Source organism: Microcaecilia unicolor, chromosome 8 (assembly GCF_901765095.1).
Source record: "Microcaecilia unicolor chromosome 8, aMicUni1.1, whole genome shotgun sequence".
NCBI lineage: Eukaryota > Metazoa > Chordata > Amphibia > Gymnophiona > Siphonopidae > Microcaecilia > Microcaecilia unicolor.
In genome coordinates, this window is record NC_044038.1 from 27,980,209 (window position 1) to 27,992,115 (window position 11,907).

General features: G+C 44.3%; 1 protein-coding gene across 2 annotated transcripts in view; it reads right to left on the reverse strand.

Moving 5' to 3' along the window:
* ANKS4B (ankyrin repeat and sterile alpha motif domain containing 4B) overlaps positions 1 to 9,948 on the reverse strand; it is a 16,163-nt gene extending 6,215 nt beyond the window's left edge. The window contains exons 1-2 of one of the 2 annotated variants that reach the window (XR_003943170.1): positions 9,710 to 9,948; positions 1,936 to 4,144 (exon numbers count right to left, since the gene is read on the reverse strand). Coding sequence is in view for 1 of the 2 variants with exons in the window: in XM_030212724.1 (XP_030068584.1) it covers positions 3,034 to 4,144; positions 9,710 to 9,873 (1,275 nt within the window). In the remaining variant the exon portion in view is untranslated. Of the gene's footprint in view, positions 1 to 1,895; positions 4,145 to 9,709 lie in introns of those variants that run through there. The other variant, XM_030212724.1, reaches the window with a different exon arrangement.
* Positions 9,949 to 11,907: the final 1,959 nt, after the last annotated feature.

Genomic DNA, 11,907 nt, shown 5'->3' on the forward strand with positions numbered 1-11,907 from the left:
GTAGGAAAGAACCAGTCAGTTCATTAGGTAAGAAAGGAGCAGTGTGCCCAGGCAGCTGTTCATTCTCTCTGTGTTTCCTGACTTGATCATAGACAGTCTGTGAGAGGCTTTAGTAGACTAAAAGATAAAGAATTATCCCCAGATTCTATATAGGTCACCCACATTTGGGCATGGATTGCAGATAAGCCCAAAGAACAGCAAGGCAGACGATCTGCAAAATCCAATGTGGAGACAAATGAAGCAGATCTGTCAATAGTGCAAATAAAACTTTATTGTAGAGTTAAAACCCAAAAGAATGCCCGACGCAGGCCATGTTTCGTCCAAAGGGGCTGTATCAGGGCTAAAATATTATCTTCATCCATAAAAGGGGTTAGACGGTGTATAGCTTAGTTACCACCATATGGAACTAAAATATTATCTTCAACAGACAGGAGATTGCAAACCACTTGCACCCATGCAGCTCTCAGTTCCATATGGTGGTAAATAGGCTGTACACCATCTAACCCCTTTTATTGATGAAGATAATAGCTACTGACGCAGCCCTTTTGGCCGAAACACTACTACTACTATTTATCATTTCTATAGCGCTACAAGGCATACACAGTCCCTGCTCAAAGAGCTTACAATCTAGATAAGACAGGTAGAACGATTAAGGGTAAGGGAATAAATAGGTGAGGACAGGGCAAGTGAGTAGTGGTTAGGGGTCAAAAGCAGTGGGAAAGAGGTGGGCTTTAAGTTTGGACTTGAAAACGGCTAAGGACGGGGCTAGACGCACGGGCTCGGGAAGTCTATTCCAGGTGTGAGGTGCAGCAAGACAAAAGGAACGGAGTCTAGAATTAGCAGTAGAGGAGAAGGGGACGGATAAGTGAGATTTATCTACAGAACAGAGTACCCGAGGGGGTCGTAGGGAGAGACGAGAGTGGAGGGGTACTGGGGAGCGGCAGAGTGAATACACTTATAGGTCAATAAGAGAAGCTTGAACTGAATACGGAAGCGGATAGGGAGCCAGTGAAGTGACTTAAGGAGGGGGCTAATGTGAGCACAGCGACTTTGGCGGAAGATGAGTCGCGCAGCAGAGTTTTGGACTGATTGTAGAGGAGAGAGATGGCTAAGAGTGAGGCCGGTGAGAAGCAGGTTACAATAATCAAGACGGCCTATGTCGGGTGTTCTTTTGGGTTTTAACCCTATAATAAAGTGCTATTTGCACTATTGACTGATCTGCTAAGTTTGTCTCCACAATGGATTGCAGATGTGTGCATAAACTAATTAGTTAATTAGGTGCTATCAATCAATTACTGGAGTTAATTGGCACAAGCGCATTTGCCCTACCTACACCCTATTCTATAATAGGCGTGCCTAGATTTCTTAGCAATGCAACTCAAAAGGGGGCGTGACCATGGGAGGGGCATGGCTGGGTTAGGGGTATTCCCAGGAATTAGATGGAACGTTATAGGACTACTTGGATTTGTGCACCCAACTTCCATCTGTTGGTCACGAGCATTTATGCCATCTTTTGGCAGGCATAATTGTGCCCAAATGTAGGTGCGGGAAGCATACCAAGCTACTATTCTGTAAAGGGCGCTTTGCATGGAGCACACTTTACAGAATACTATTTTAGCATGGATCATAGCAGCGCCTAAATTTGGATGCCATTTACTGAATGTCAAGATTAAGTGTCAAGGTTAAGAGGCCTTTTTTTATAGAGTGGCAGCAAGCCCAATGCGGGCTTACTGTTCGCTCTTTTGGGACTACCGCTGGCCCAACGTGACTGCTGGTGGTAGTCCCGCCCCGTGCGTGTGCCATTTCCAGGGGAAAAAGAAAACCCCCGGAAATGGCTTGCCTGGCGATAGCCTGTCGGCAATCAGGTAGTGGTAAGGGCTCCTTGTCGCATGGCCATGTGGTAATAGTTCTCTTACCACATGACCCTGTGTATACCTGGGGTCTTTTTACCTGCTGCTGTAAAAAGGGTACTGGTGCGTGGGAAAAATGGTCCCCACTGCCAGCACAGGGCTCTTTTTCCCACAGCTTGGTAAAAGGGCTCTTAGGTGCACCTGGAGGGGCATTTTCGATGTGACGTTCAAATCTGATTTTGGACATTTTGTAAAAGTCCAGTGCCAAACACGATCATCTTCAAACCCAAAAAATGTGTAGCTCTTTGGTTTGAAAATTGTCATATTTTTTTGGTGTTTTTCTGCTCAGAGTGTTTTTCTTTAAGGCACATTTTCAAACGAAAAATGTCCAAGTAAAAAAACGCACAAAAACTAGCCATTACTATTTCTGGGTCCAGCACTCTTACTAGACTGGCTACACAGACATCCCAGCAGAGCAATGGGGCAACCTAGGGGGCACTGCAGGAACTTCACATAAAAGGTCCCAGGTACGCATCACATAACTCACTTATATTGTACGTTGAGCCCTCCAGTAATAGCAAAATATGTACTGTACCCTACTGTACACCACTGCAATAGCCCTTATGCATGCAGGTTTCACCTATATGTGGGTTCAGTATGTATTTTGTGGTTTTGGGGGCACTCGCATTTTCCACCATAATTGTACCAGTTAGAGTGGGATATGGGCCTGGTTCCCTTTCGCTGTAGTTCACTGGACTGACCACTATGCTACTCTAGGGACCTACTTGCTGTTCTAAGAGGAATGGCCATTATATCTGCAGCTGTCTTACAGCCTAGTATGTGCTCTCACTTTTAACTCTTAGGAGAGTGGGGAAGAGATCAATGACCACTGGAGAAGTAAGGGGGGGGGGGGGTCATCTGGTTAGTTTGGGCACCTTTATGACTTTTAGTTATTATTGAAACGGGTCTAGCCAGAGACGTCCTGTTTTTGGTCCTGGATGTTTTCACAAAGTTCCATTATCGCAGAAAACCATCCAAATCATAGGCCTGCCCTAGACCCGCCTAAACAACACACCCCCTTGACATTTAGATGAACTACATAGAAAAGCACCTTAAAATGATTTTTGAAAATAGCAATTTGGACATTTTGGATGTTTTTCTGTTTCGAAAACGAGTCCCCTATTTATAAGTTAGTATCTGCAATTTTGCCTGGTGTTTCCAGTGCTCGCTTTCTTTTCTGTATTGCATTAAGGACCTTCTTTCTTGGGCCCAGCTGCATATGTATACTCTGAAGGTCTGTATCAGAACATAGCATGAGGGCGTCTAAATCAATCTTGTCTCTCATAAACATGGGAAGCAATTCACTTAGGTTCTGTGATGCCAAAAATGCCTGAAGGGGTGCCGTTTCCCCTCCATCCTCATCCAATCCAATTTCTTCCTCATTCCAAGATAAGTCAAAGTCATCCCCTCTCTCTAACTCATCTGCAGTCCGGTCCTCTTTATGCTGGAATAATTCGCTTGGTATTCTGGAGGCGATGTCTTCTCCAAGAGATGGCATTTCTTCCAGGTCAGCGTTTATGCCTGCGGCCAGGTTCCTGCTGAAAACAATGTTACCCAGGCCGGGTCGATTGAAGATTGAGTTCTGCTCCATCTGTCCGTTGGCCTCAGACATGCTGTTCTTCTCTTGAAAGTCTGCGGAAAATTCATTTTCATCATTTTCATTGAACACATCTATGGCTTTTGTTCGAAGTCTGCTGCCGCTGTTCTCATCTTTCACAAAGATTACGTTAGTCTCTATCTTCCTGTCAACGGTGTTTTTCTCTCTCATTTTTAACTTCTTTGTAAGGGTTTCCTTCAGCCCCGTGGTTAAAGTACCCAGTGTCTTGTGGGAAGAGGTGGTTGCGAAATTTGTGCTACACACCGTTCCCTTTGCCGAACTGACGGATCCAAACTTTTCTTTGTTGTGATTTCTGTCCATTTCACTTTGATGCCTTCGCTGAACTCTTTCGCATTCTTTAATATGCTTCTGTGCATCTTTCTTGGCCTGTTCCTTTTGCCTGGCTACTCTTTTGGGATTTTTCAAGTTTTGGGTGGTGGCAGCTTTATCTAGAACGGCGACACACTCGGTCTGATCCTTTCTGGCAGCCACGTCGAGCGGAGAGCAGAAATCATTATCCAGAGCAAAGACGTTTGCACCAAAATTGAGCAAGAATGAAACACAGTGTACGTGGCCGTTGGAAGCAGCATGGTGTAGGGGAGTGTTCCCCCAAATATCGCATTTGTTAGGGTCACCACTGAAAAACAAATCATTAAACATGAGTTTGTTGAATGCTTGTTGAAAAGGAAGCAGAAATATACACTGCATTTAAGTTATGGTATCAAAACAAACGATTTTCGGCCATAACCATCTAAGTTTGGCACTAAAATTGGACCACGTAAAAGTGAGTCCTATTTTTATGCGGTGTCGCTTATGCAGTTAAGTCAGTTGTTCCCAAACCTGGTCCTGGGGGCACCCCAGCCCAGTGGCGTTCTGACCCTTGCTGACACCCGGGGCGGATCGCCGATGCGACCCCCCCCCCCCCGGCGAAATGACACCTCTTCCCCCCCTGGCAAAATGACACCCCCCCCCGGGTGCACGCTGCTGGGGGGGTGCCATGGCGCGCGCCTGTTGCCCTGTCTCAGTCCGAGAAAGTTCGCAATTCGCATGTGTTCACTGCTCCCTCTGAGTCTGCCCCGGAACAGGAAGTAACCTGACAGGGCAACAGGCGCGCGCCGTGGCACCCCCCCCCAGCGGTGTGCACCCGGTGCGGACCGCCCCCACCGCCCCCCCCCCTTGGTACGCCACTGCCCCAGCCAGTCATGTTTCCAAGATATCCTCAATGAATATTCACGAGAGAGATTTGCATGCAGATCTCTCTCGTGAATATTCATTGTGGATACTCTGAAAACTTGATTGGCTGGGGTGCCTCCAGGGCCAAGTTTGGGAATCACTGGGTCAAGTGCTAAATATAGCCAGCCACAAAAACCTGGATATTCAATACCAGTTCCTGGAGAAGGCCTGTTATTGAATATCCAGCAATAATACCAGCAGCGGCTACAAAGAATGTTCACTGCCGCCGGCACAATATCGACCCCCCCCCCCCTAGAAACCAAACAGGGTCTACATTAGTTGGATTGTGGGGTCAGGGGTAAGAACTGTGAATGGGTAAAATCCCCAGCTGGTTGTGAATAAAGGAAGCTGTTGGACCAAAACAAAAAAAATATGCATTGTAACATTTTCACCAAATATTTTAGGAGCATAAAATACATTTTTCTTAGATATTACTTTTTTAAATAATGTTGGCAGATACTCTTCCACGTGATGAACGCATTTTTATGATCCTTGCGTTCTCACAATCTAAATGAGATTGTCTCCATGACAGCACCGTTTCAAAAGTTAATATGTAACGTGTTAAAAATAAAGTCCTGCTCATACACCTGTTACCAACTTCCCGGCACTATCAGGATGTCCCTCCTATCTTCTGTAACTGATGTCTCCTTCCAAGTGAAAGTGACTGTAAAATATTATTTCATTTGCTTTCTTTTTTTCCCCCACAAGTTCCTGGACAGCTATGAACTAGAGCGTGTGTAGGGTGTGTATTGAGAAGGCTGCTACATCATGGGAACATATTTGATTGTTAATGATAAACTAGAGAGTTTGCCTGGGGACTCTGGATCATGGACATTATCTGGAAATTCCTAACCTAGAAGTTAGCAAAGCATAAAAAATAATGAAAGGCAGAAACTAAGATTCCAAGGCTTGCATTTTACATTACCTATCTTGGCCTGCCAGTTCTATGCTTGTGAATGTTGTTTAGTTTCATATAGGAGCTTATGTACTACCCATTGCCCCCTAGAGGGCAGCAATGGGTAGTACACAAGGGGATAAAACCTTTAGTTTATAATGGTCTGATGGTCCCACATTGGAACTCCAAAAATTGAAGGATCAAAATACCATATAAAGAATAGAACACTTCTAAATACAAACTATGGTAAGTGCATAGGAAATACAGGAATCACAATAACTTGTTCTCAAAAATTAGAAGGAAAAGACCTCATCAAGACCACCTCACAATGTGATCGGTCAAAACATCATCATCAGACTAGAAAAACCTCCCAAAATTGTTAGGTAGATCTAGAAAGTATCAAACTTTAATTGGAAATCGATTTGGTCAACAGCACAGCATAAGTTGTCATTTGGCAAGGTTTCCGGAAGAAGCCTCTGCGAAACGGGTCCCCGTTGGGACCTTTGCCTACTTGATGAGATAGTTTTGGCATTACACAATGAATTGCCTGAAAACGTCTGCAGACCAGGTTCTTTACAGACTTTGATCCTGTGGAACAGACAAACCCACATATGGTGATGCTATTTTTCTGTGCACCCTAAGCTAAGTGTCATTTTCAATTATTTTCTATTATTTTTCGATGTTCTTTTGTTTAGTAGACATTATTTATTTATTACATTTGATTCCCACATTTTCCCACCTATTTGTAGGCTCAATGGAGCAGCACTGGCAGACTCTGGTGTACACAGATACAAGGTGATGTTGTGGTTAAGTAACCACATTGGGATCGTGCAACGGAAGATTTGTGTCCAGTATGTACCGTGATTTAGTTACCTTGTGTTGCAGATATCGGGCATTTATGTTGGACCGGTGGGGTATGCCTTTTTGAACAGGTGAGTTTTTAGGTTTTTTAAAGTTTTGATATTTACTAGATCTACCTAACATTTTTGGATGTTTTTCTAGACCAATGATGATGTTTTGACCGATCACATTGTGAGGTGGTTACATTTGACTTGAGCCCTGATATTGTTGATCTTGGTCTTGATGAGGTCTTTTCCTCCCTATTTTTGAGAACAAGCTATTGTGATTCCTGTATTTCCTATGCACTTACCATGGTTTGTATTTAGAAGTGTTCCACATTGGAACTGCCTAGTTCAGGAGATAAGCTATTCATAAGTACATAAGTAATGCCATACTGGGAAAAGACCAAAGGTCCATCGAGCCCAGCATCCTGTCCCCGACAGCGGCCAATCCAGGTCAAGGGCACCTGGCAAGGTACCCAAACGTACAAACATTTTATACAAGTTATTCCCCAAATTGTGGATTTTTCCCAAGTCCATTTAGTAGCGGTCTATGGACTTGTCCTTTAGGAAACCGTCCAACCCCTTTTAAAACTCTGCCAAGCTAACCGCCTTCACTACGTTCTCCGGCAACAAATTCCAGAGTTTAATTACGCGTTGGGAAGCAAAGGCTCATAGGAGCCCACTGCTGATCTTCACCCAGATAACTCTTCCTATATCCCATTGCTGGTGCACACCCTTTCTCTTTATATAGTTTGTTTCTAGAAAATATAGGGAGTCAAGATTCAGCCCGCACTGGTAAGTAGCTTACAAACCACTTCCAGCGCAGACTGAATTGTAGCTATTCATTGCCAGGGCATGCACGGCTCCCGGCATTGAATTCCCTGGTATGTCTGCTGACCTGGAAGTTAACTGGGTACCAGCTGATATTCAAACCAGTACATAATTGTTTTGCTGTCCTAACTTTACGTGCTTAGCTGGTTAGTGCACTGAATATCACCGCTAACCGACTAAGTTGCTCCTCTGCCCTAACTCTGCCCCTGGCCTACCCCTAACCCAGCTAGTTATGGGATGGCCCATTAACAGTGATATTCAGTGGAATTAATTGGTTAAATGCCCATGAATATCAGCGGCTGGCTTGCTTAGTGGAGTTTAATCCAGGCAGAAGCCTTTCCTGCCTAGTTAAACCCTTTTGAATATTGGACCCATAATGTCAGTGTCATTTTTAGTCCGATAGGCAGTATATTTCTGCATTCTGTAGGTCAATATGCTCAAGATCTTAACAGTCTACAGTGCAAATAGAAATGTGCTCTCAATCAGAAGCGGAATTTGGTTTTATATAAAGCACCTGGGCCCTGATGCTCAAAATTCCAGCGCTGTTCTGAATAGCGCCATAAAAATACTGCCAGAACAGCACCCTACTGGTCAATGCTAATGAGATGCAAATATAGGGAGTTCGGCGGGAGGATTGTGCTTGGTGCATGCGCAGAAGAGTTCCATGGTAAACTTGGCTCCTGTGCGCCTGGTAAAACCCGAACGTCAGCACGAGGACCGAACTCTTGATCACGTAGAACCCATGCAGGTGGACCACACTCCCCTCCCTGTACATGTGAAATGGAGGCGTTGGACCCTTAATCTATGCATTGTGGCAAAAGTGGACTACTGCAACTTGCTTCTCACACGTCTTCCACTCAGCCATCTCTCTCCTCTTCAATCTGTTCAAAATTCTGCTGCACGATTAATATTACTACTACTACTATTTAGCATTTCTATAGCGCTACAAGGCATACGCAGCACTGCACAAACATAGAAGAAAGACAGTCCCTGCTCAAAGAGCTTACAATCTAATAGACAAAAAATAAATAAAGTAATAAATAAATAAATAATATTTCACTAAATAATAAATATTTCACCAAAGTCGCTATGCCCATATCAGCCCTCTCCTGAAGTCACTTCACTGGCTCCCTATCCGTTTCCATATACAGTTCAAGTTCCTCTTATTAACCTATAAGTGCATTCACTCTGCTGCCCCTCACTACCTCTCCACCCTCATCTCTCCCTACACTCCTTCCCAGGAACTCCGTTCACTAGGCAAATCTCTCCTAATTGCACCCTTCTCCTCCATTGCTAACTCCAGACTCCGTTCCTTTTATCTTGCCGCACCTTATGCCTGGAATAGATTGCCAGAGCCATTATGTCAAGCTCCATCCCTGGCTGCCTTCAAATCCGGGCTAAAGGCCTACCTGTTTGATGCTGCTTTTAATTCCTAACTTGTCACCTGCTCGTTACCTTTATCTTCCTCTCTTCACTAGTCCCTTTTCCCTATGTGTCCTATCTGTCTGTCGTACCCTTATCCCTTATTTGTCCTGTCTGTCTGTCCTGATTTAGATTGTAAGCTCTTTTGAGCAGGGACTGTCTTTTCTTCATGTTCAACTGTGAAGCGCTGCGTACGACTGGTAGCGCTATAGAAATTATTTGTAGTAGTAGTAGTAAATGCCCAAATAAGTCTGGATCATCTAGCCTAGTTCTGGCCATGGGTTTAGTGCTGGGACCACCCCCAGGGATTTTATCTTAGGCTTTCCCGTCTTCACAACTAGAGAGCATAGTCCATGCTTTCTTGAACGAACATTGTTGGCTTTGTCTCCACCACCTCCCTTGGAAGGTCATTCTATTAACCTGCCATCCTTTCGGATGAGACTCAGATCATGACGTTCTGTTCTAGAAACTTCCTTCCACTGAGCAACCGTTTGTGTGCATTATGTATACTTTTGTGGCAAATGTCTCTGTCGTATTTCCCCATCCCCCCTCTTCACCATTGTATACAGATTTAAGTCCTTAAGGCTTATGTCGTAGGGCTTTTGGTGTAGATCTTGTACCACTTTGGTATCAAACTGACTCATACTTTAGGTTGCTCTACTTTTCAGTAAAATTTAAGTCTGCTCCTTAGAGACACAAAAGCATGCTTGCAGAATTTTTTTCAATGTTGCTTCAGTTACAGGCCAACATTCATGAATTTAGTTTAGTTTTGTCGAGGATTTAATATACTGCCTTTTTTATGGAGAAAGCAAAGCCGTTTACAATTTATAAATAAAATTAAGTGAGTGCAGGTGGTGAAAAGTGACAAGACAACACAGGGGGAAAAAAAAAGATTTACAATACAAAATGTGTAAGGATTAAGAGTATGAATAACTATTTGCTTTGAAAGCAGTCCGGAGAGGAGTCTCACTGTACTTACCCCCTGCTACATATGAGCTCCATGACTTCCACGTGACCATGGTAGGCTGCCAAAAGAGTGGGCGACATACCATCTTCATCTGAAACATTAAGATCCTTTCTGGTAGCTTCTTTTAAGAGATCAATATATCCATCGATCGCAGCTTGATGGTATCTGGTTGACATTTTTGAAAAGAAAAAAAATCCCAGCTCCCCTAGTCGAAATTGGCTCTGCAGGATACAGGAAAAAGCATAACCACACCTTAGCTCCAAGACTGGTTCAGTGTTACAAGCCGAGACCTTGCTTTCCACTGGGCAGCAGTAAGAACTCAAAGTCCACCTGATGGATTATGCAGAGGACACACAGTTCCTGAACCTGCTCAGTGGAGGAGCTGTACCAGTAAGGGCAAAGCTATCCGTTCTGACTGCACCACCTGCTAGACTGTCAGGTTTATGGTTTCAAAGTCCATGTGTAGTTATTGCTCTCACAGTCCTAATTTCTGTGCCATAAATATTATTGCACGCAAATTCTCATTTTCTGCCTTAATATTAAACAGTTTCTTCTTGCTCCTTTTGGGCTTCCAGTTCAATTAGAACTAGCATTATTTGGGCAAAAGTGAGAGAAGCTTTCATTTGCAACCGCCTAAGGGAAGGAGTAGCCTAGTGGTTAGTGCAGTGGACTTTGATCCTGGGGAACTGAGTTCGATTCCCACTGCAGCTCCTTGTGACGCTGGGCAAGTCACTTAACCCTCCGTTGCCCCTGGTACAAAATAAGTACCTGAATATATGTAAACCGCTTTGAATGTAGTTGCAATAACCTCAGAAAAGTGGTATATCAAGTCCCATTTCCCTTTCCCTATTTGAGATTCTACATGGAATTTTTGCTACTATTGGAGATTATAGATGGAATGTTGCTACTCTTTGAGATTCTGTTGCTACTATTTGAGATTCTACATGGAATGTTAATGTCGCTATTCCACTAGCAACATTCCATGTAGAAGCCTGCCCTTGCAGATCAGCAACGCGGCCGCGCAGGCTTCTGTGAGTCTGACGTCCTGCATTTACGTGCAGGACATCAGACTCACAGAAACAGAAGCCAGCGCAGCCACATTGGTGATCTTCAAGGGCAGGCTTCTACATAGATTGTTGCTAGTAGAGGAGTAGCCTAGTGGTTAGTGCAGTGGTCTTTGATCCTGGGGAACTGAGTTCAATTCTCACTGCAGCTCCTTGTGACTTTGGGCAAGTCTCTTAACCCTCTGTTGCCCCTGGTACAAAATAAGTACCTGAATATGTGTAAACCGCTTTGAATGTAGTTGCAAAAACCTCAGAAAGGCGGTTTATCAAGTCCCATTTCCCTTTCCTAGGGCAGAAGGTTGGGGGGGGGGGGGGGTTAAAGAACAGCTACAGTTAAAGCAAAATAGGTCCTGACAATCACAAAAAGTGAAAGAAATAGCAGGAGGTATTTTGGGCCAGCAGGGCAGGTGGGCCGTTTCCAAATAACCCATTTATCCCAGATTATTCTGTGAGGAGAGATAGTATTGGGGTGATCATGGTTGTTGCTGTGCTATGGGTGACATATTCTGCTCGATCTCCGTTTGGATTCACTGTGCGAGCGCTGCCTAACGTCTCCTCCCTATGGGTTGCGTTTGGCTTGTTTCCCGCTTGCATGTGCTTTCAGGACAGCAAACAGTGGCTCGGGTGACAACGGGAGGGAGGAAGGGAGCAGCAGCAGCTTGGGTGACAGCGGGAGGGAGGTGGGGAAGTCCCGAATCTTTTCTGAAACGAATCAAGTCGCCCAAAACAAATTGACAAATTGATTGAAATGGTAACTTGGACAGCACTGCTGTGGATTACAATCAATAAAAAGAAAAACTCTAGTCAGGTGGAATTCCATTCCATAAAAAAGCAGAAAAACGTAAATTAATCAATACCAACTGCAGAAAATTAATTTCCTTTAGGCGTTTCCTAAATAAGAGATAAGACAAAGTCTTATCCAGTGTGTTCTTTCTAGCAAAAAAGGTACCGGTACTCAAATGCTATGCCACCCTTCAGGGGTGGGGTGATCACTGAGGGATCCACCCCACAATAGCCAGGCCCCCTGCAACCAGTCACCAGGCAGAATTGGTGTGTAGACCCTGAGCTCTTTCATTAAAACTTGGGGTCCATGGGCCAATTTTAGCAGACAATGGAAAAGGTGCCGGTACTCAGTACCCCCAAGTA